Below are 24,659 nucleotides of genomic sequence, written 5' to 3' on the forward strand. Positions count from 1 at the left end.
GCTGCCCAAAACCTGCCCTTTTTGATACCCATGATCACTTGGAAAGTTGTGAACGCATTGTAGCAAATTCCATTTCTTTAGTTTCATCTACAAGTAACGGAAATCAAATCCTGGAAATGAAAACAGAGTTTTTAATTTGTTGGAATAAAGCCTTTTTTTAGTGTGGTTTCCTAAAGAAGGGAGGCTTACAGGATTGAGCTGTTTGTCCATCTGCTTTTCAGTTCATCCTTAATAACTTTTGAACAATTTCATCCAGATTTGGTGGGGAATAGAAGTCTCAAAGGTAATTGATTTCCTGCAAGAAAGCTGGAGGCTGGAGAGACAAAAATAGGTGTCCCCACTGTCTGCAGCATGAGCTTAACAATAATCTGTGCTTAGGCTTTTGCTAGCCAAGTTGCAAGTGTGTACTGGCTGCTGAGGTACTGCAGTAATCTCAGAGTTTCTAGAGAATGTTCTGAGTCTCACTTAGGCGAAGCTGAGGGGCCATGAAAAGGAGATCAGGGCGTAGGGAATGTTGCTGGCATCCGGAAATTTTAGGGAAAGGCTGAAATAAATGGGAATTGGGGCTATTGGAGCTATCAGTAGCTTTATTATTGATGGACCAACTTGCTTTCAGATTTCATATGGCACTACAATTTGTTGATCTCTGACTTCTTGGAGATTTGTCCGTCAAGGATGCATCTTTGGTGTTTGGCTGGCTGGGAAATAACTGAAATATAAGAAAATATTTACATTGTGCTCAGAGAGACTCAGCATTCTGAACCGGAGCTGGGCAGTTACCTTGGCAAATGTTTTATTCACTCGAAATGCTGTTTTAAGCTAGACAGAACAAGCTGTGAATGTAGATTGAACTAATTCAATAGTTTCCACAGGAAAAAAAAAAGGAGAAAAATGCTGGAAAATACATTCCCATAAGATTTTATTTTTCCAGGTTCAAGTCATTAGTTGAATGGGCACTTTTAACAAGATCAGGATGGAAAGTGTAGGAGGGAGTGACTCCTCTAAAGGAGGTTTATTAACCTGGAATATAGGAGCCCTATACACTTCTGCAACACTTCCTGCAGAAGCCTGATTTTGTACAACCGAATTAATTATGGGTGGCATTTGCAAAGTCTCTTCCTATCTCTTGCATTTGACAGAAGTAGGGCAGTGGGCTCTTTCTTGTGTATGTTTTTGGTAAAATATTCATGTTCCTGCATCCGTGGTGGCTGGAGGAAGGAACCAGCACCTGGAATTATTCATTGCCTGCGTCTTTGTTTTTCATTGGTTTCTTCAGTCCTGGGCAAGGCTGGAGATCCTGAGCGTATTTGCAGTCGTGAGTCAGTGAGAACCTCATGCTATTATTGTAAATAGCAACATGAGCGCTGTTCTTGCATGAGTTTTTTCGCAGGCTTTGTCTTTTTCTCTCCCAGCGCTTCAGCCAAGGAATTTACAGCACTTCTGAGTCAGCAATCAGCTGCCTCGAGACAAAACACGCAGGATACTGCAGACTTGCAGAATAGCCAGCAAGGCACATGAATACCCTGGAAACCTGGCAAATAATTCTTGCCTGCCCTTGCTTTGCCTCCTGTAATTTCCATGTTCTCTGACGTGTTGCCTGTGGGTGCCAAAGGCTTTGGGTGTTCACATCAAGAATGCAGAGTTCTGGGCAGTGACTAATGGCGGTGACTGAAGCCTCTATATTTGACCTGTCGGCATAACTGACTTCACAGCCCATGTGAAATGGGATGGCGGCAGAGCTGCTACATTAACGTGCTGCTCAGGTTGTGCTGTGTGAAATGACCTGCTTTTGCAGGTTTGTCTCTTGATTTGGCAAACCTTGAGTACAAAGCAGTAAGTTCCTAGAATGAAAGTAGGTTGAATTTTAACTTCGGGATCTCTCTGAGCGGTGCAGAACCAGTGCTGCTTCACTCCTGCGATGAAAGAGTGAGAAGCAAGAGGAAGAAATGAAACCTATGGTGTCCTTACATCTGGATATAGCAGTAATGGACTGTGGACTGACGGACTTAAATTGCCACTCTACTGAATTAAGGTTGTACCATGTCTGTTGCTTTTTCTTAGGAGTGTCAGCCACCTGAAGCGCTGATGTAAAGTGTGTGTTTGGGTGGTAAAGTGGGGTGCATGAGATGAGGGAAACATAACACAAAATAGTATTCAACTTGCAATGTTTTGCTGATGAATAAGGCATATGACTTTACACTGCAGGTATTTTGTTTTATCTGTATTACACAGACACGCTGAAGTGGTTCCTTCAGTGTAAGAGGTGATTTGCTGGAGCTCTTTTCTTCTTGAGAACAGAAGTGGAGACACAGGCTTAAAACATAGCATCTTAGACCTCTGCAGTAGTTACCCAGAGTTACAAGCCTGGAGCACGTTTCCAGCTTCACAAGAGTGGAGTTAAGATTAAAAATAAGAAAAGCAGTCAGTTCCATCCTCCTTAGGGAGCAGTACTGATATGGACATGGCATCACTGTCAGCCAGTTAGAAAAACAGCTTCATTTGTACTGAGTCCTCTAGGGCAGTTGTCCTAATAAAGTCAGAATCACATTCTCTGGTATAACCCAGTGTTGTACTGTGGCTTCTGTAGGAAATTTGATTTTTATTTTTAATCCTAAGCAGTTTGTGGCTGTATGTAAAGGTTTCCAGGTCTCCTTTGCCATTTCTAAATGTAAGTGATAAATAACGTATTAGAGTGAAATGCAGGAGTGCCCAAATAAACTGCTGCAGAGCTGTCATTTGGGAGGGGAAGAGACATGAGCTGTAATGTTTGACTTGGCTTCCTGTCTGCTGGAAGCAGGAAAAGAGCTGGTGAGAATCTAAAAGGTTTTATCCGAGTCCACATATTTCCCTTTTTACCTTAATACCCTTTGCAAAAAAAAAACCCCACAGGACAAGAAGCACCTCAGAGTTGTTTTCACTTCCATAGTTCTCAGATATGTTCCCATGCTGCCCTCCTATGTGAAGACAAAAGAGAACTGTTTTTTCTTGGCAAGCAGGGTTATCTTTTACATGTATGTACTTAGTGTTATGTATAAAAAGAAGAAAGATTTATTATATATATAAAATAAAGAGAGAGAGAAAGAAAATACCTGTTCTTTAAACAAAATTTGCTATTTGTGATCCAGACAATTCGTTCCTGTAGGTCTGCAGGCTACTTCTGAGGGATCCCAGAAAAGCAACTAAGAGTAGCAGACCTCCTATTGGCATGTTTAATCTGTTGATGACCCCAGCTAACACCTAAAAATTTGTAGGGACCTGCATATCAAACAAAATTGTAAAACCACTGAGAAGAAGATCTAGTATGAGAATTGCATGAGGATCATGCGTCAGCCACATTTCGCTCTTACGCTGCTTACTTACTGAGGCAGGAATATATGCATAGGCTCTTGGTAAGGAAAATGTTTATATTGCTTGATGCAACACAGACAGGCATTTTTTTTTCAGTCAGGACATCTTTTCTTAAGCATTTGATTGCTATTAGTGGGTTTAACTTCTTTCTAGGATTGCAGTAGCCGTTGTTGGGTTTATGTCACTGTACAAAAGCAGTGTTTGCCAGGACTCCGACAGCTTGTGCTGTGCTGTCCTCTTTCCTTTTCTCTATCAGGAGCAAAGACACATGTCCTTTTGGAGTGAAAGAACCAACATTTATTTTACTGTTGCAATGCCAACTCTTAAAGTACTTTGTGGGAGTAGTGTTTTTAAGACCAGCACATAACCATTGCTGTGGTGTTAACGCAGTGATATGGTTATCACAGTCACTGCTACATTAGTAAATCTTATCTTTTGTTTCAAAATTTCTGCCTGCCTCCAAAATGCATAAAATCTGCCACTTTACTTGTTCATATGAAAGGAGTTTTGATAAAATTTTCTAGGGACTGTCTCAGTTAAAGTGTTTTGTGATTTAAGAGGCAAGATGTTCCACTGACTGCAGTAAGACTCGGTGAGCTTTGGAAGGCTCTGCTTCAAGTCAGCTTGGGCAGGATTCCATGGGGTATTGATCACTTGACTCATATAGGACTGATGCGTTATTAGTTAATGAGAATCTGGGCTCTCAGTTCAGCAAGCTTAGATGACATTTTGGGAAATAAAACAAAATTTTAAATAGAGCAAGTGCAATTACATTTTCTTCTTTTTATTTTGTAGGTTAATAATGCTTGTAAGTCAGAGGTGAAAGTGGCTCAGCAGAGCAACGTGAGGAAATCTGGCAGACTGGAAGAGAACAGCTGCCCCCCAGGGCAGCTGCCAAGTGTGAAGCATGGAAGAAGGTAAAAATGAGAAGGTGAACCAGGCTCACGTGCTCTTCGACAGATTTGTCCAGGCTTCAACCTGCAAGGGGACTCTGAAGGCTTTCCAGGAGCTCTGTGACTACCTAGAACTAAAGCCCAAGGACTACCGTTCTTTCTATCACAAGCTCAAGTCCAAGCTCAATTACTGGAAAGCCAAAGCTTTGTGGGCCAAATTGGATAAAAGAGGCAGCCATAAGGACTATAAGAAGGGGAAAGCATGCGCCAACACGAAGGTAAGGAAAATTATCCTATCCAAGAGGTTTATTCACAGGGCTCAAGACATCTGTTGCCTGATTTGTCTCTGGAATACACAGTAAAAATATCTGGATGTAGGAAGATGTTTGCCTGGTGTCAGTATAAGCCTAGGGAAGGTTTAGGGATGTTCTTACATGTATTATTTATTGTCACATTTGACTCTTCATCAAAAAATGTGTTTGCTACTACCAAATTTGACTGCCCACCTGAATAGGGGAAGCTAAATGGAAATCCTTGGGAATATCAGAATATTGGTAGTTTATTCAGGAGAAGCAGCCTGCAAGTTTCTGCGGCTTATGTTTTTGTGGCATCGGTGCTATAGGTGGGATCGAGTTAGAAAAATCTTCATTGGTAAACCTTTAATCTTGGTAGGCTTTTTTTGTATTTTTTTGCTAGACAATGATGTGAAATTTTCTGTCATATATATGTTTGGAAACTTTGAAAATTCTCATTACTCAAAAAAAAGAACTTTCCTGCCAATTTGGTAAAATATTCAATTTACCATTATTTAGAAAGCATTCACTTGTATTCTGGGTTCAGAGATTTAAAAGTGCTGTGGAAACTAATACCAATTCCTTTTAGAAGGTCAGTATGTGTGGTATTTACTGCAGGAATTCCTGCTTTTACACACACACCCAAATTTTTTTTACTCGAGTTACTATGAGCTGGTGTTTCTGTGCTGCACCCTTGTTGGACTGTACAGCATGAACTTATTTGTCTGTTTTGTTGCTACTGAAAGTACTTCTTTATATCATTCATAAAAATGTGAATGAGATACGTTACTTTTGCAAATAATCATATACTCACAGTGCAGAATATGATAAAATTAGAACAAGATTCTATCCTCTTTAACTGAGGACAGTAGATACTTTTCTTGAATATTCACCTTTTGGGAGAAGGCAATATCTTAATTAACAGGAGGAATTAATGCCTAATTCCTCAGTAGAGAACTGAAGGGGAAATAATATCCTATTCAGTATATGTCAGTCATTTTCATATTTGTGAAATGAAGTTTAATTCCTAACTAGAAGTTAGAAAGTTATTTTATTTTCTTGAATCTATTTCACTTTCCCATGGCCACTTTAATATGGGAAGTGGCATTTATAATTAATTACTATAATATAACCCTTGGAAAAATTACTAATGGACCAGAGTCTGCTTGTCCTAGGTCTCATAAAAAAAAAGCTTTCCTCATAAAGTTTACTATTGATACATCAGATTATAGATAGCAGGTGCATATAGGTTAGCTTGGAAAACAATAAAGCAGTTGGGCAGTGTTGGTCATCAGGGTTCAACACCTCAAAAGTCCAGCCACTTAAGTTTTATATTTTTCAGGCAGCATAAGAAAAAAGGCAACTTACAGAAAGAGAAAGGTAGTAATTTTTGTGTATATTTAAGAATAAACTTTCCAAGCACTATGAACATAATCAGGAAAATTTCAAAATTGTTTTTCTGAAAACTCTGTGCCTTGCATTTGTTGGATTCAAGAATTGCTCTTATTTTGAATGAAACATGATGAATGGAAGTGAAATAGGGTTTTAAAGGCTGTGAAATGAAGGCAGGTGGCTTATGTTTTGATGAGAATTTGAATGAGGAAGATGTAGACTAAAGTAGAGGTATTTTGACTTGAAGTAATAGACTGAAAGAGTAATTTTGCATCTGGGCTCTGAATATATCTTAGTTGGCAAGACTGCATTTGTTAGCACTGAAGACAACATTGCTTCTGTAATAGAGATGCAACATGAGATAAGGGATTTAATGAAAGAGAAGTGTATGACTTGGATATTGCTTGATTTTAAGGACAGGAAAAAAATAGATCTGAGTGGAGGTTTACATCCAGCTATGAAAGACATTCAGAAAACTAATTGTGACACTGATCTAGCAGGAAAACTAGAGCTCCGTTTTATCCTGTTGGGCTTGAAACCGACAACTACACAGCCAGGGGGCAGTGGCAGAAAGGTAGACTGTAGTTTGGATACAACAACTCTGAGTTGGAAGAAGTTCTGTGACTTTACGGGACTGACAGCTGATTGAAGCAGTGCTTGTGAATGAGTTGATGCAAAGGCAAAATGCAAAGGAAGAAAAGAAAGAGCTGGCAGTGAGAGGACTGGGAGAACTGAGGGAAGTCCTTCAGATCGTGCTCTGAAAGAATAGCTGGAGACAGAGTACTACTGAGTCTTAAAAGAAATCAGAAAAGGACATGCTTTGAAGAAATGCATATGACCAACTGTCTGTAAAATGTTTCTTCAAGTGCAGTTGAAAAATAGGTAAAAGGGGTAAAGCGTACGGGGAGTGATGTTTGACTAAGGGGAGCTTGCTAGAGGTTTTGTACAGTCCAAAGGCTTAGCATACTTCATGCACCAAAGCCAAGCTTGAGAGAGTGTAGGGTGGAATTGGAGAAAGAAGATCAAGAGAATGATTGTACAAGTGGCACACAGTGATCTTGGAGATGAAGTGGTGGTGAGGTAAATGGTGAGACTCACAGGGTCCTGCATGGCTCTTCCTCATTTAATGAGAGAGAAACCTCAGAATGGGCTCGTGGTGGTGTGAGTTACCAGAGGGGTGGAAGGAGGTATGGTTGGGGTGGACATGACCGTGCCGAGTTGGTCTCTACTAGAGGAAGGGGACAGTTGATTGCATAGCTGCTGTGCTGTGTACATGGCAAGGAGAATAACAAGAGTAAAGGAAAAGAGGAAGAGGAGTGGAGGCAATCCAGAGCATAATTTGGCAGTGTTTCTAAGAAGCTGTTGGTGAGATGCTGTATAGAAACACAAGTAAAAAGGGAGGATGGTGAATGAATTAAAGGTGCCACACACCTTACCCCCACCTCAACCCAGAAACATACAAGACTGGATTTGGGATTCAAATAATTTTGAGTAGTGAATTTCATAACTGAGAGGAAGTGAAATTTAGTTTAGCTGTTGTTGTTGTTGTTGGTATGTCTTAAATAACATACCTATGATGACAAATAGTTTTTGTATGACTCTACATATAAACTTTGTTTCTAATGAAATTAAAAGATAATTAAGAAATTACGTATGTATGTGTTCTTTTTATATTTTTCATATATGTTTCTGTTTCCTATCCAAATAGCATCTGTCATTAAATGTCTATATGTAATTCCTAATAGTTAAGATTATCTCTTCAAAGTAGAGGCCTTTGGAGAACTGAATTATATCTGGTTTGATATTTCTTATCTCACTTAGATTTATATTCCTAATGTGTGTATTTAAATATACAGAAATTTAAGTGGGCATGTGGAGATGATAGAGATTAAAATAAAGGTTAGGGTTTTACCCATGTTATTAGAACAGAAGTCAATCTTTTCTTTAGTAAGCTCAGCATCTATACACTTGAACATAGACCAGTTTTGAAGTTCTCATCCTCTGTAGCTTAGCTCTTACTTGCCCATTTAAAATTGGTCAGGGATGAAGTGCCATGGCTGGAGTTGGGCAGTTAGTGCATCACTCAGCCAGGGTTGACCACAATTCAGATAATTTGTGTTCCTAAAAGCAAGACTTGGATGTGATGGGCTGTTCAAATGTAAATAGTTACAGATAGTGCTCTCTTCATTGGTTGTACAGAGAACACAGGGCTCCAGTTTGCCTTTAATGTTCCATGACCATAGTGTTGTTGCTGAAAACTTCATATAATCTGTCTGAAAGATCTTGAGCAAGAAGTGTTTCTGAGGGGTGAGACAGCTTTAGTGCATGGAATTGCAGCAGTGGCTTGGAGTCATCGAGGGGAAGGGGAGCAAGGAGCAGCAGTAGCTGCCTTGGCTGTACCTTGCACCTCCTGTAGTCACTGCTGCCTGTTGGAGTGTCAGGAGGTTGGTTTCTATGATACCTGAAACTGGTATCAGTTAGAGAACGGAAAAGAAGCAGAATCTTTTATTCTGTTTTTTAATTGTGCTTAAAACTTGCTGTGTTGTACAACAGCGTAACTTAATAGTTTTGTGATGGTAAAAAAGTGGCAACTTTGACCATGAGTTTTTTAAGAGTATCTTACATCTTACGTCCAGAATATCTGAAGTCTTAAACATAACTTACGTGTTGTTCACCCGCATCCCTGTTTGGAGGTAGAGAGGGAAGGTTGTAGAGAAAATAATGCTTTTTACACTTCTGTTACAAAATTACAGTTAATTTATTATTTGGTTACATAGACCTGAGTTCGACTGGTCTGGTTTTAGTACAATTCCTTTGCTGTTGTGTACAGTATAATAACTATCTTATATGGGGAAAGTTATCAAAGAAGAGAAGTCACCCAACTTGATATGGTCTTGTTGCTTATTGAATCCAGTCTCTTTCAAGATTGTAGTTGTCAAATAAACAAAATTATTACCTGGTTAAATATGATGCACTCAGCTAATTTTCGTATAAGTTTAAAAAATTACAGGCTACATGGTGCTTGAGGGTTATTCTTACCCACAAAGAAAACCAGATTAAATTGGAAGAATATATAAGATCCTGATTGATTATCCCTTTTAAAAAATTACAAGGTGGACACCAGTTCAGTGTACAAGTCTGTTTTGGAATTTAATTGCTAATAGCTCAGTGGTTGGGCTTGAGAAAACTCCCATAGGCCTTCAAGTTCCTGAAGGTACTAAAGAAGCATTGCTGTTATCCTTCCCTTCCCTTTCCTCGAGACCTGGATCTTTGCCTTCAGATTTATGTGACTTCTTATCTTACACAGTAGTCTTATTTTGAATTTGTATGTCAGTTGTTATGTCATCACTGCTACAGCCTTTACAGTTTTAGTCATCATTCAGGCTGTATAGTTGCAGTTTCACGTTATGTGCGAAATTTAAGCCTCAGTGAATAACTGGTAAAAATGTGTTGACCTGTAAAAGTTGCCAAATAGGGATGGCCACGAAACAAAGAGCTTTGCTTTGGGATAGGCTGTTTATCAGAAAGCTGGGTTCTGATTTAGTTCTAGGATACTTTAAAATTTCCCAAAGAACTTTGTTGTCCAGCCATAAGGGTCTGTAAGGTCTGGAAAATACTCATGTGTAAGCAGCAGTCACCACTGTAGCAGTGTCTTGTTCTGTGGGTCTGGTTTGCGCTCAGTAGAAATCAAAGTACAAAAATGATATGACAAAATGCACTGTGTACTATATTCCTGTGAATGCACATACCCATGTCAGCTCTCTTTGTGGACCTCAGTTTCCATGGGTTAGAAGTGTCAACTGACTATCTTGTTTTATTTTATTTTTAAAGTAAATAATCTTGCTCTATAATTTGTTTCTCAGAAAGTACTTCCAACACTAGGTATGCAAGTATTTTACATTCTCAAGTTGTTCATTAGTCTCTTACAGTATTTGTGACTAGAGTGAAAAAAAGATATGAGAAGATAAGAGACCTTTGATATGACAAAGGTTAAGTTGGAGAAAATGTATTTCGATAAAAGTTGTCTAGTCACACAAAGTTTTTATTTAAACTATGTTTACTTTCCTGAAGTTTCCTTTGCTGCAATAGTAGAAGCACCAATATAGACATAAGTTAGAGTGCTCTAAATTTGCTACTGTGCTATGCAGTCTTTTGTTCTACTCTAAATGATGATGTTTATAAAAATGTTAGTATCTCATTTATTAGTCTTAGTCTGCCCTTGCTATGCTGCTCACTGATAATGAGGCATTTTTAGTGTTACTGAAGATTTTCTCAAGAAAGGCCAGCTCAGACTTTGGTATATGAGAGGAAAACTTGTCATTACCTTTTTTTTTAAGTGAGGAAAAAATAAAAAGATGGATGGAATAGGGGAGGGAGAAGCCTTCAGAAATATTGCTATTCCCAAGGTGCTTCCGTAGCTTTTAGAGTACACCTTGGCAGCTCTTTATAAAACAGGGTTTGCAAACAGACAGGTTACTTGCCTACTTCTCCAAACTACTCTGTGATATGCTTTATTTTCGGGTTACGGTTGTTGCTTTAACATATCAGTGGCAGAACGTGGCAGGTAACAATAGAAAGACTGATCTGAAATTTCAGCTAATGCTGCAAACAAAGAGCGCTTACTCCTAAGAGCTGTGGGATGCTTGAAAGCTGCAGTAAAAATATCCATTTCCTCCTAGGACTGTAAAGTTCCTCTGTGCTGGTTATTTTGCAGTGTCTGATAATTGGGGCTGGACCCTGTGGCCTTCGTACAGCCATCGACCTGTCCTTCCTGGGAGCCAAGGTGGTGGTCATAGAAAAGAGGGATGCCTTTTCCCGCAACAACGTGCTGCATCTGTGGCCATTCACCATACACGACTTGAGGGGTCTTGGCGCCAAAAAGTTTTACGGCAAATTCTGTGCGGGATCCATAGACCATATCAGTAAGTACAGTTCTTGTGCAGAGCACTTGTTCTTCACAGGGGAAAGGTGGGTGGGGTATGGGGTAACTCATTAAAATTCAGCCTACTCTGAGCCAGTCACTGCTCCCAAGTCCTTACGGTGCAATTCAGCCTCACCTTTGCATAGCGCATTTTGGGCTAGACCTACACAAGAAATACATTGTGCCATGAGATTATCACACAGGCAGTAGATATCTATCATCTGTTACACCTGTTGCTTTCCAAGGCATATCTTTTTCCTGCACTAAAAAGTACATTTAAGGTTCAACTTATTTTTTTTCTGTTGGGTAATTTTCCTATGTTTACTGTTACATTCCTGCAGCTGCCACATTATTCTGTTTCTCTTGAGCATTGTAAGTGACTTGTAAAAAAGAAAAATTTTTGAATGCTTTTGAACATTCTTGTTAATGTTGATCTGGAAAAAGGACGAACAATTTTGGCTTTGTTAATTGTTGGAAGAGTGATGAGGATATTTTCAAGAGCACTGTCAGCCTATGAATAAGTTTTGATTAGATAGAGGTTTACATATTAAAATTGAGAATAATCATGATTCTCAAATTCTGAGAAATCAATCTCCTTTGAAAGCTGAAAGCTTTGGTGGGGCAGGAGTTATTTTTCAGTTTTTCTTTTTTTCAGAACTCTACTGGACATGGCACAGCCAGTTTATTTTGCCCACCAGTCTGTGTTCTCCACTGGGCATAAGTGGGAACTATAATGGACACAAACATTAGATAATATTTGGCTTCTTGTCCAAAAGTAAAAATGGCACTTTTTTAGTGAAAAAAAAGAAGTTCTCTTCCAATTTATCATAATTTTTATTCTTCCAGTATTTGATGCATGTTATCTCTTTTGTATCTCAGCACAGCTGAAATTTAGAGCATTTTTGCATTTCAGTATCTGAAATATGAGAGTAAGGTGTCTTCTTTCAATTTCATGGAGTTTGCACACTGTCATTTGCATACCCGCTACCTACATTAACTGAAGAGGAAAGAGGCAGAAAGGAGGTTTCTATGCCCTCACTAACCCAAAGGTGTTAGGATGAAGGTTCAGGACTACACTGAGGCTGATCAAATGGCTCGTTGCCATCTCTGACAGTAGTGCAGTCTTGCTTTTGCTTTCTTCCCTCCCTCTCCTGCAGTGCAGCTTCTGGTTGTTTCCCTTGTTGCTGTTTTGGGGACTGAAACATTAAAAAGTTATTCACTTTTTATTCTTTGAAAAGAACTGGGATTTCGTGCTGTAATATTACATACCAGTGGATGAAGAACTGGAAACACAGTGGGGGAAAAAAGAAAGTAGCAGCTGGTCTTTAAATAACTTCATCAGTAATGTCAAAGAGAGATGTGTGTGTACTTGTGCTCTTGTTTTCTTTTATTTCTTTATCATCTGCTTTTTTGCAGGTATCCGTCAGCTCCAGCTTATCCTTTTGAAGGTTGCCTTGATCTTGGGAATAGAGATCCACGTCAATGTGGAATTTCAGGGGCTCGTTTACCCTCCGGAGGATCAGGAGAATGAAAGCAAGTAGCATTGAAATGGGTGGTAGAGAAAAGGGGAGTTTGTGATAGGATACAGATTCCTGCTCATTAACCCTGCTTGTGACTCGAAATCCTTTCCTCATACTTCATTAATGACAGTAATTATTAATACACTTTTTCTTGAATTTTAGTAGGATTTATTCTTTCTAGTGATGGATCCAAATTAGTTACTACATAAAAGAAAATCACTTGAAGTTCCACACAGAAATAGACGAAAACACAGTGGATCATAATTGCTCCTAAAATATTTAAGCCTATTACACTTAGAAGATATCTTTTTAAAACAAATCATTTCTGTGCATTCACTGAGGACATTTATATCAGTGAATGATCCTTGTTACACTTTTTGTGTCTTTGTGAAACCTGTTTTCTGATCACCATGGCAGATAGTGGCTTGCTTGTGTTTTTTGCATCCTATTAATTGAATAGATTGTAGAGAAGCTATAAAGGTTGTTAGTGATCCTTAAAGGTAATGTTTGGAGGAGTTTACCGGAGCTGTCTCTGCCTCTGATTCACACTGAGTGGCTGTACAAGTCAGCAATAGCCCTGTCAACAATATAAATGTCCTGCACTGTATCTTTACTGACTGTGTAAGGAAGGGATTATGGATAGTAAGAAGTGTGTTTGTGTATTTATTCTATTATGAGCACTGTTTATATTGTCATTAACTTGGAGTTTATCAACAGGAATAGGTTGGCGTGCATTGGTCCATCCAAAAACTCATCCAGTATCTGAGTATGAGTTTGAAGTGATCATTGGAGGGGATGGCAGGAGGAACACCTTAGAAGGTAATGGTGTGTCCATAATTTACTTTCAAATAGAACTTAGTGTTAAATTAGTTAGAACAAAACTGGCCTTTAACATCCCAATTAAAATCTAGAAAAACATTTGACTAGTGAAAGGGAGATTGAGTCCATGTAAAAATCCATTTGTATCAGAGACACATGGGTTGTCTTTTTCCTCTTCCTATCCACTAGCAGAGGAATTAGGTGTTTTGACCTGGATATTTTTTCTTGCATTTTTTCTTTAGTTGAGTAGTGTTTTAGCTCTTCCTTAGGGAGTAGGAATTGAAGTGTTGAATATTATTCTGAGTAGTAGAGAATTCTATCTTAATATTTTTCATGCAAGTTGCAGTTTTTGGAAGAGATAGGAAGAGCTTTGTCCCTAAACAAGTGCTTTTATTTTTCTGATGAAGCAGTTGTTACTTTCTCTCTGAAGGAGTTCGTAATTCATCAGATCCATTCTCTTTTTACTTTGTGAGTGCACCTGTCTATTGCGCGCTGAGCCTTCTCTGAAGGTCTGCTCTATTCTTCAATGTTACTACTTTATCCTTCCTGTAGGGTTTCGCCGAAAAGAGTTCCGTGGTAAACTAGCAATTGCTATCACAGCAAACTTCATCAATCGCAACACCACAGCTGAAGCCAAAGTAGAAGAGATCAGCGGTGTGGCCTTCATATTCAACCAGAAGTTCTTCCAAGATCTACGAGAAGCTACAGGTTTGCCAGCAATTGCCAGATTTCCACTGAAAACTATTTGTCTTTGTTATTACAAGTTTGTAACTCAGGAATTGCATTTAATCAATAAATGAACATATTGTGCAAGGATGTCAGTCATTGTTGTCTCTCTTTGAAGCCTGACTTCCCCATTTTTACAGCTGTTCTGTACACCTGTAAAAAGCAGCTGTGTATCATTCAGATGTGTGTAATTTTTCATCAGAAGTGGAGAATTTATTTCCCTGAAGGTTTTCAGGAAATCTGAGCCCTAAATAGGAAGAGTCTGAATCTTGGGTTCAGCTTCTTGCATTCCACATCTGAATGCAAGCCTTAGAGTGATTATAAGTGTATTTTTTAGAAGAGGTAGCTATATGCAGGTGAAATGTGCTGCTTGTGGTTTTGTTGAAGGATTGTATTTTAAAGTCATCAAAAGCATGGAAGAAAGCTGCTTGGCGTTCTCTCTCCAAGACTTTCTAACTGCATAGTTTCAAGTTACTTTCTTCTGTTAGAGCTCTCGTGTTGCACTTAACACATAACTTGTTCCTTCACTGTCATGTCTCTTGTTCTGTCACAAGGTATTGACTTGGAGAACATTGTCTACTACAAAGATGATACACATTACTTTGTCATGACTGCCAAAAAACAGAGCTTGCTGGAAAAAGGAGTGATACGGCATGTGAGTATTAACTTTTGCTATACTCTCTGTAAACTAGCATTTTTGGGACAATTGTCTTTCAGTATGCTGAAAGAAGGGAAACTTCTTCCTTCATATAATGTTTTTATACAGATGTATTTTAGAACACAAATATATGTGGTTACTACCCTTCTGAAGTATTTTGAGTCATCAGACGAGTGTCATAAGACCAGTCCTCTCCAAATTTGTACCCCTTTTGTAGATTTGTTTATGTTAAGGTAAAATATGCTTAAAGAACTTAAATATGCTTAAAGCTTAGTTGAGCTTCCCTCATTTTATGGGAATCAAAAAGCAGGGAGTGAAGAAAGTACTGGAAATTTGTCTTTTATCTTATTCTGATAGAAGCTGATTTAAAAGTAGTTTGCCCGCAAATGAATAAATAAGGATTAGAGTCTTGTGCCTTTTGTCTGAAGTGTGTGAAGAGAAATGCTCAGGAGTTTCTTGGCCTTTTCACAGTCAGAAAGGACTGATTACTGTTTGCAAGAAAAGATTCACAAATTTTTCTCTTGGAAGCATAAACACAGATAGGAATGAAAGAAATTAGAGGGCAAACCTCTGTTAGTGGATTTGTAGGAATTTTAATGCCAACTGTTGTATATACCAGTCTTAAAATAAACTTGTGGATTTGGCTATTTCACTTTCGCTTTTCTCTTTTTTGGCAGGATTATGCTGACACAGAGTTACTACTGTCGCGGGAGAATGTGGACCAGGAGGCTCTGCTAAACTATGCCAGAGAAGCAGCTGACTTCTCCACTAATCAGCAGCTGCCATCACTGGACTTTGCCATCAATCACTACGGTCAGCCAGATGTGGCCATGTTTGACTTCACGTGCATGTATGCATCGGAGAACGCAGCCCTGGTGCGAGAGCAGAATGGCCACCAGTTACTTGTGGCACTGGTTGGGGACAGTCTCTTAGAGGTTTGTGTTTTAAACTTATTATGTGTAAACAGTGAACCGAAGCATAAGCACAAGCCATAGCACCCGTCACTGAAATATGTGCTGCCTCTAAGATAGCTAATATAAAAAAAGCTGCTGTTTATTATATAATAAAGTGGGAGGTTTGAAGGAAGGGTGGGAGTGTTGGGAAAACAGAATATTTAGAATGGTAATGATCTTACTTAAGAAAATTTGTGCAGAGATTTTTTCTGAAGTTATATCTGTTCCATCTGCTTCTTACTGGGACCATTAGACACTCTACAGAACCTCCAGTATGTCTGTTAATACTTAGAATTTTGTAGTTGGTTGAAAAGTACAATCTTGGAAGAGAAGCTGTTAAGGCACTCCAGGCTATGAATTGCTGTTGGAAATAGAGGAGTCTTGGCTTTCAGGGAGCTCATGGGCAGTTCACCATACATCTGGCTTCCTCTAGCCCAGTGGGAGTACAGCTTTAAGCTAATTACTGAGATACAATTTCCCAGCAGATTACCATCTGAATATATTCTTGATATATGTGTAAAATTTTTCCCTAACTGATGCTTTTCCTTTCTCTTCTCTTTTTTGTAAACTATAATGTTAGCCATTTTGGCCAATGGGAACTGGAATAGCGAGGGGATTTTTGGCTGCAATGGATTCTGCTTGGATGGTACGAAGTTGGTCTCTCGGAGCTAGTCCTTTGGAAGTTCTTGCAGAGAGGTAATAGAGAAAATAAATACACTTTCAGTTCTAATCTAATTCTCCAACATCTCATCATTCATTCCAGTTCCTTTTAGATACAGATTCTTACTGTGTTTAGAAGATGCTTGTGGGAATAATTGAATTGAAGAAAAAAATTCCTAAGGGGCTGATAAACTGAAGTATATTTATAGAAGAATAAGAAATGTTGTAGCTGTACTTGGTCCTAGTTTTAAAAGCAGATTAGACAAAGAGTCTCTTTTTGGTGCTTATTGGTACTACATGTAGAGTGTGAGCCTGACTTACTGTCACCAGCCTTGCAATAGCAAACCAGATGAAGATGTAGCTGTCTTTAAAGTACCGGAGACAAAAATTCTTGCCATCCTCTATTATCTTGTAAGTATCTTTTAGGATTTTCTGTTAAGGAAGCTATGACCTGTGTTTATTTTATGTTCTCCTAAATTGGTCACTTTGTTTCATATAAGCCAAACCACATCTTGTGTTTCTTTGAAGTACTGAGTTCTTGATGCTTTTATCATCTTCGGTTGAGTGTTGTTTTCGTGGCTCAAGGTGATCTGTTAGAGATCAGAACTCAGGTAATTGAAAGATGGAGTAAGTAAAAGTTAATAGAACTGTTTTAAACTTAAGCAACTACAGCTGCTGACCCTCAGGAACTATAGTATAATTTAAAAGAACATATAAATGACACAATAGATATCTAAAAGTCTGCTTGTTTAAATTAAAAAAAAATACAGTTGGAGCCAGAATTCCATCACTTTTTAATTGGTTATTCACAGACAGCATCAAGAGCTTACCTAAGCCTTCTGCGTGCTGAACAAACCCAGTCCTCTTGGCCTCTCCTCACAGGACAAGTGCTCCAGTCCCCTTGGTGGCACTCTTTCTGAGTTGCTGCAATGTCTCAGTGTCTTTATTGTACTGGGGAACCCTTTCAGTTATGCTTAATGTATTATTTTCATCCCTTCTTTTAGTTTCTGGAGTTGTATTAAAATACTGATTATAATATATTTTTACTGAATCTTATCTAGTCAGTGTCTGAAGTGGTTAGATTTCTGATCTGAATCTTTATTTCTCAAGTACTTACTTAGCTGTATTAGTAATGATACATCTCTTAAAAAAACCCCAAAGCAAAACAAAACAAAAAAACCCTAACCAAACAAACACAAAACCCCCAAACCACAACAAAACCTAAAGCAAATGAACAAACCAAAACAAAACCCAAAACTTGTTTTCAATTTTGTTTTCCCAAGGGAAAGCATTTATAGGCTACTGCCTCAGACCACCCCTGAGAATGTGAGTAAAAACTTCAGCCATTACAGCATTGATCCCGCCACCCGGTATCCCAATATCAACGTCAACTTCTTGCGGCCACAGCAGGTAACTGAACAATTGGTGCTTCTGAATGCTTGCAATCTGCATTGTCTTTCCATAGGTGAAGCTATGCCAATGCTCCGGGAACAGCTAGTGACCTGATGTGGCAGTATGGCATGGAAGCAGTGAAAAGCAGATATATCAGTCAAGAGTAGACCTCTGTACTTTAACAAATTTCTCTTTAGGAATTTTTGATTTTGATAGTTTTAACCGTGCTGTAATGATACATGAAATCTATATACTTAGAATCATAGAATGTATTGGGTTGGAAGGGACCTTTAAAGATCATCTGGTCCAGCCCCCCTGCAGTGAGCAGGGACAGTGTTATCAGATCATGTTGCTCAGAGCCCCATTTGTGTGAGTGTGCATGGGGTTTTTTTTGGTAGTTATCTAGTACAGCAGTCTGTCATTGCAATTTGGTATCCACTGAGCAGCAGCAGTCAACTAGACTGTTGAGCACTGATGAGCTGATCCTTGTTATTCTGGCTAGAGATTTCTGTTACACAAGTGGGCTTGTCTTCCTTTTTGTGCCTCGGGATAGTTCCTTCTTGTCCTCTGGCTCTTTCTGTATGAATCTTGGGTGCATGACATGTTGGTAACTCTTTTTTTGTGTGTCATTTTAGGTACGCCACTTGTATAATACAGGAGACCTGAAAGACATTCACCTGGAAATAGAGAACTTTGTGAACTCCAGGACACCAAAGCTGACTCGGAATGGTAGGCCTGGCTACTGTTCTATTCCTTCTGGTATTCTGAAGCTGGATCACTGCAGGAAACATAGAGCACCAGCCTGTAGAGTATTATTTAACCAATATCCTTTGGTTTAGAAAATTGTATCCAGCAGTTGTTTTGTCAATAGTCTGTTTTTCCAATTTTTCAAGCTTTAATTAACATGTAAATAATTTTTTGGTTGCCTAATTTCCCTTGCTTTATAACACTGTTGAAATTCTAAGCATATTTTCTTATATAAGCATTTCTATCCTATAACAATGCCCTTACTTAGACTGCAGAAGCTTGGCCTGCATTCACTCTAACGTGTAATATAACACTCAGAATTCTTGCAAACAATTCTTACAATTTTCTCACCAAAAAATTAAGGCATTTCTTGTGCGGTCTTTTATGTTCATGCTTTTCTTTATCTCATCTTTTAGCTTAACTAAATGAAACATCACTTTGCTTGCGTTATTCTGAAAGTTAGATGCCTTGTGATAAGCAATTCAGTATCTGTCTGCTTGTCCTGTACCCTGAAGGGAATGTTGAACTTTTCCTTTTGCACACCTTGCCTTTGTATGTCCAGAGTAGTGTCTGGGAACTCTCAGAATGGTGCTTTGCTGCTAAGCCTGCCTTGCACTGCTGAATAGCTGTGTAGTCTTCTGATTTGTTCTTTGCCCTGCAACCATGTCCCCTTAGGCTGTAATCTTGTCAGATCTTGCAGTAAGGCAAGGTCAGAACAGGTCAGTGCTTTTACAGGAAAGCTTTCAAGAGAAAAGAAAAAGTTGCAGAAGTACACTCCTAGTTCTTCCATTAGAAATAGTATATCTGGGCTTTAGGGAGGATTGTGCTACTGTTTATCCTTTTGATCATATTTAACAAGCTTTTGCGACCGTTTTATAATCCCTGGGGCTCTTTTACAAGGGTTAGGCTAAAAAGCCTGGCAAGTTATAACTCGGATAATTACTTTTTAGCAAATTAAAAATCCTTTCTTAGATCTAAAATAGATAAGGTAATTTTTAATTTTTTTTTTAAAGACTGTTCTGTATTGCTCATTGTAAAAGGAGCTTGTTATTTACATAAAAGTTTGATTTTGTTGATTCATGGGTTTTATGTTGGTTTTAGAAGTCAGAGATGTACATTTCTACTTTAAAATGTTTGGGCTTTTTTACAGAGTCTGTAGCTCGTTCTAGTAAATTGCTCAGTTGGTGCCAGAGGCAGACTGACGGATATGCTGGTGTTAACGTGACAGACCTCACGATGTCATGGAAAAGCGGCCTAGCTTTGTGTGCCATTATCCACCGATACCGTCCAGACTTAATGTGAGTAACTGGGGCTGTTTTGAATAACTGGCAAGAGCAGAACATTAGTGATATTTGGAACAAATAGGATGGAGACTGAGGCAACACAATTGTGACTTATAGAGAAATGGATTGAAATGAATTCAATTAAACTTGGTAGAAGCTAATGGATGGTGATTCACCAGCAGAGTGGAAGGTCATAATAGCTTGATGAATATGAAGATAAACGTGTTGTCATTTTCTCTTCTGGACGATTTGACAGAATTAAGCTTCAAGTTGGTAATGACTGGAAACCATTATTGACTGACAGCTCTCTTCTCTGTAAAGTTGGTCAGGAATAGTTCATAGCTTCAATTAAATTTCTCGTGATCAAGTCTCTACACAGCCCTTTATAAATCTCCTGTTTAACAGTAACTCTTTTTAAAGACTTTTAGCCTGCTCTTTTTAGAAGCAGTGACCCACAGTCTAAATAGAGACGTTGCTACTGTTAGTGCACTAACATACTGATAGGATGAATGAGAGAGGCATCCTCTTACATGATATATTGGGTAAAACAGTGCCCAGATTCTAGAATTGGAAAACACTGGCTGGAAGAAGTAATAGGAGCAAAGGCTGTGATACTTTAATTGAAATCTGAAATGTCTTCAACTTCCCAAAGGGACATGAGAAAAAATAAACACTAGAGTTGCACTTAAAGACATCATACAATGTACAGCATGCTGAAAAACTACTTGTTATTCCCTTCCATGTGCACCAAAACACTTTTCTTTTGGTATACTTGAGTTAACCTGAGCTACTGTGTTTTAATAACTACATAGCTTGTGGGGAGTTCGAATAGCTTTTAAAATGGTTTATATGACTCTCTAAAAGCTATAGCTTTATAGCTTTTTTATATATAGTTTTTACATAGTTCTACAAGTTTTGGGAAAAGCCAGCAAAACTAAAATATGTGTCAGTCAAGAAAAAAAGGGACAAAAGTGAAGATTTAATTTGGTTCCAAGCACCCAAAAGATTTTACACAGGGGGAAACAGTACAGTCTTCCAGCAAAGGAGGAAGTAAAGACATATTTCAGAATATAATAAAAGTTTTAAAGAAGAAAAATCTGGGTATGGAAGAGAAGCAAAAAATGAAAGAGGAATACATTTGAGCCAAAGTTCACTATAATTAAATATCATCACTCTGCAATACAAAAAGGTTGCTGGCAAATAAATTTGAGAGATTTTGGAGGAGAAAAAAAAAGTAGGAGGTGGATCCCTGAGTTCTTTCAGAAAACTGGTTTCTACTTGATTCAGTGCATGTTGTCTTTCTGCCCTTTGCAGAGACTTTGATTCTTTGGATGAGCACAATGTGGAGAAGAATAACCAGCTGGCCTTTGATATCGCAGAAAAAGAGTTTGGAATATCTCCCATTATGACTGGAAAGGAAATGGCATCTGTCGGAGAGCCAGATAAGCTGTCGATGGTGATGTACCTCACGCAGTTCTATGAGATGTTCAAAGACACCATCCCCTCTAGTGGTAAGGAGTTTGGGGCAGGCCTCTCAAATTTAAAGACAGCTTCAGGATGAATGTGTGTGCTTCAGTTACCTTCACGCTTCTTCTGCATAAGCTCACTAACTAACTACACTAGGCACTCACTAACTTTACACTACAAAAGTTGTCTTCTTATTGGTGCTGATAAAGACTGTGTTAGCAGCATCAGGAGCAAAAAGATGAGATAATACAAAATAATGTTCTCAAAACGCTATCCTCAAAAGTTCTAAACTCGCCTCAACACTACTAGGTAACTTTTATGATTTCTTGCTGTTGTTAGAGGCTCATCTGTCTTGGTTAATGTGGGATACCTTGCTAGTAGTTGTTTTGTAGGTAAGTTCAAAACACTGGTCAAGTTTTATATCTGTTTACCATCCCTGAATGGTGAGAGTAACTTCAGGTCAATGAGGAATGAAAGATCTTTCATTAGAACTGAAAGATATAATTGCCTATCACAAATCAATATGTCTTACCTTTAAATATTAATAATGTTGTTGTAGCTGTTCTTTATTACTGATGATCTTAATTCAAGTCTATTCCTCTGGTGGGGGAAAAAAGTGTTTAATAGACTTTTCAAAATATAATGTGTGTCAGGTATTTTTTCCAAAACTGTGAACTCTTCTTAAGAATACTGATGATCATGATGCTCTAAATATGAAAGTGGATACAGTAAACAAACAGTATTTTTGCTGGGTGGTTATAAATCCTGAAAGGATAATTGATTTTGGTAAAATGAAGAAGCAGAGTAGCTGAGAACAGTACTCATTCTGGACATTGCAATCATTCTGTACAGAGAATTTAAGAAACAGTGTTATGTTAAAAAAAATCAGTCAGTCCTTCAGTTGTGTATTTAACAATAGCACCACAGAAGTAATTTCTTGGCATTCCCTTGTCCTACCTGTTTTTGCTAACAGATAGTCTGGACCTGAATGCAGAAGAAAAAGCTGCCCTAATTGCCAGTACCAAATCGCCCATCTCTTTTCTCAGTAAACTGGGACAAAGCATCTCTCGGAAACGCACTCCAAAGGTAACCATACCACAGTCTTCATAACACTTGTGTCCATTAGGCTGCTGTCCCAGTAGGTGGTACTAAAAATGCATGTATAAATGTGTATCTGCTGTGTGTTTACAAAAGATCACATGTTCATTGGCCTTTGGCATGGGACAATACATGACATTTATAACTGCAGAATTACATCTGTAATATGTACTCTCAATTAGTGGTATATTCCAGTCTGAAAATCCTAGCCTTGTGGTCGTATCTGGGGATATATTTTGCACTGAAACATAACAGGTTGCTCAAGTCCCAATTAGTTGAAATTCTTGAGCAATGTCCAATTAGAAGGTAAGAATCCCCTTAAGCAAATGGAGAATGAGCCCAGAGAATTAGTGAGTTGTGTTGCGAAGCTTATTTAAATGCACTGATGACATTTATCTCCTTAGAGATAAAGATTCCTAAGAGCAATTCCTAAGAATCCTTACTTTTGGGTTTTTTTTCCCCCTCCTCCTTCCATTTTCAGGACAAAAAAGAAAAGGAACTGGATGGTGCAGGAAAGAGGAGAAAAACCAGCCAATCTGAGGATGTAAGTATTACAGTGAGGAAGGTGTCAGAGAGGAAAACATGTGGGGTAGGTTCCTTGTTCCACTTCAGTCCTTTAATTTTCTATATCGAGACAGGGTTTATATAAGATTTTTTTTTTTAGGTAAAAATTAATTAGTTTTCAAAGGTTATGTTTTGTTCTAGCTGTAGAGCAAATATTTTGCTGGTGCTTATGAAGGAATAGTACACAGATGTTGCAGTTCTCTTATTTTTACTTTGATTTGATGAGGGCACCAAGAATAAGATTTTCAGTCAGTGAAGTCATGCAGTATAGTCAGAATTTTCATTCATCTTTACACTTCGGCCTTGGTTAGTGCAAAAAGCACACATTTCTAGTATGCCTCATGAGGCAGTCCTTCACTTGAAATGTTTATAGCAAAATAGGTACAAGTGAGTTTAAATTTAGTGCATTGGGTTGTCAATTTTCAACTTGAAGATAGGCCTTTGCTTTGTGTCAGTGCGTTCATGGGAGTGTTTCAACTGTAGTCTCTTTGGTAAGAGAGTGTATCAAATAAGGTTGAAAAGATAAGTAAAGTTTATCAGAACTTTTGATGACATGCCAAAGGAAATTAATGTGAGCTTTTAAGTAGAGACTAATTTGTTTTCTACAGTGTTAGAAACCTATTACAGCAAAGAGATAAAGAGGAAAAGGTGATTTGGTTGCACCTTGTTAAATTTTGGTATCACTGATTCCTAGGAGGACATCCCACGAAGCTACAGAGAAGAAAGGCCCACATTGGTGAGTGCCCTGACAGAGAGAAGAATTGATGCTGCCATTGGGAATCAGAACAAAGTCAAGTCTATGGCAACGCAGCTACTGGCCAAGTTTGAGGAGAATGCACCAGTGCAGTCCTCAAGCTTAAAAAGACAGGTAGGAGATGGGTAATAAACCCCTTTATTTTGGAATTATAGAGAAAAATAATGAATAATAACTTGCGTTCCTTGAGATGGGATGCTAGTGGTGCTCTTCTACTTCTAAGGCTCTCCTAGGGAAGAGTGAAAGAGTACGGGATAGAGAAGAACTTCCTAATAAAAGTTTATTTCCCTGTTATTGCCTGCATTGTGTTACATAACCTCTTTCAAAAACATCTTACCAGCAATTATGTTTCTTTTATAACCACTATTGCTGTTGAAAAGCTTTCCAGGAACATCCCATTTTAGTGTTTAAGAACTGTCATTTAATTTCTGATTGGAACATTTTCATGCCAGGTTTTATCTGTTTGTTCTTGTGAACTGTGATTAAGTTTTATGTGTGTGTGTAAATGCAGCAGATAAATGCGTGGGAGTTTCTTTGCAATTGGGATATTTGTGTCATTGCAATTGAGACTTCCTGATGACTGCTGGTTATTCAAGGTGGTATCTGAACTACTGCAACTGCAGGGTAGTTGTCTTTGAAGTTAGATTGGGTCACTTCAAGCAGTGCAGTGTCAGCAGTACAAGGCTCAATTTGGTTTAAGAGCCTGAGTTCTTGCTCTGCTGCGTAGTCTGTCTTCGTAGCTTGTGCCAAGCTCTGTGCTGTCATGGCCAGATTGTGAGCGGGACCTGACCTGGCTACTTTAAAGCTAGGTCAAGTATGTCTATGCTACACTGTACACCAGTGTTAGTAGTATAACGTAATATCAAAATGGTGACGTTTATCCCACTCTTTTTATCAATCAGATGCTTCCTCAGCCACTACATATTGGCTGGAATACCCAGGCTGATTTGAAGGAACAATGACAATAAAGGGAAGGTCCAAAAACATATGTAGTTTCCCATTTTTGGATGTTTTTCCCTTTTCATATTTTACTTGCTAAATGAATTCTCCCCTACCCTATTTTTTTTTTCTTAAATGTTTGTCTGTCTTATTCTGTATTCCATTCTTTTGGCTTTTTTTGAGCTTCCTTTACTATTTTATCTTTCCTCCTTGGTCCCAACCCACTTTCCCT

The 24,659-nt window shown here is 38.5% G+C and overlaps 1 protein-coding gene across 1 annotated transcript in view; it reads left to right on the plus strand.

Moving 5' to 3' along the window:
- Nucleotides 1-4,177: 4,177 nt before the first annotated feature.
- The window catches only part of LOC104543708 (protein-methionine sulfoxide oxidase MICAL3-like), a gene marked incomplete at its 3' end in the record, with an annotated part of 35,995 nt that continues 15,513 nt past the window's right edge, over nucleotides 4,178-24,659 (plus strand). Inside the window, exons 1-15 of the mRNA XM_010188378.1 lie at nucleotides 4,178-4,519; nucleotides 10,641-10,848; nucleotides 12,264-12,380; nucleotides 13,085-13,186; nucleotides 13,739-13,894; nucleotides 14,467-14,567; nucleotides 15,248-15,505; nucleotides 16,104-16,219; nucleotides 17,467-17,593; nucleotides 18,211-18,304; nucleotides 19,473-19,620; nucleotides 20,920-21,116; nucleotides 22,046-22,158; nucleotides 22,652-22,714; nucleotides 23,429-23,602. Of these exons, the coding sequence (XP_010186680.1) occupies nucleotides 4,256-4,519; nucleotides 10,641-10,848; nucleotides 12,264-12,380; nucleotides 13,085-13,186; nucleotides 13,739-13,894; nucleotides 14,467-14,567; nucleotides 15,248-15,505; nucleotides 16,104-16,219; nucleotides 17,467-17,593; nucleotides 18,211-18,304; nucleotides 19,473-19,620; nucleotides 20,920-21,116; nucleotides 22,046-22,158; nucleotides 22,652-22,714; nucleotides 23,429-23,602 (2,238 nt within the window). The remainder of the gene's footprint in view (nucleotides 4,520-10,640; nucleotides 10,849-12,263; nucleotides 12,381-13,084; nucleotides 13,187-13,738; nucleotides 13,895-14,466; nucleotides 14,568-15,247; nucleotides 15,506-16,103; nucleotides 16,220-17,466; nucleotides 17,594-18,210; nucleotides 18,305-19,472; nucleotides 19,621-20,919; nucleotides 21,117-22,045; nucleotides 22,159-22,651; nucleotides 22,715-23,428; nucleotides 23,603-24,659) is intronic.

The sequence above is a fragment of the Mesitornis unicolor genome, unplaced genomic scaffold, assembly GCF_000695765.1.
Source record: "Mesitornis unicolor isolate BGI_N332 unplaced genomic scaffold, ASM69576v1 scaffold25547, whole genome shotgun sequence".
In the NCBI taxonomy this organism is placed as follows: domain Eukaryota; kingdom Metazoa; phylum Chordata; class Aves; order Mesitornithiformes; family Mesitornithidae; genus Mesitornis; species Mesitornis unicolor.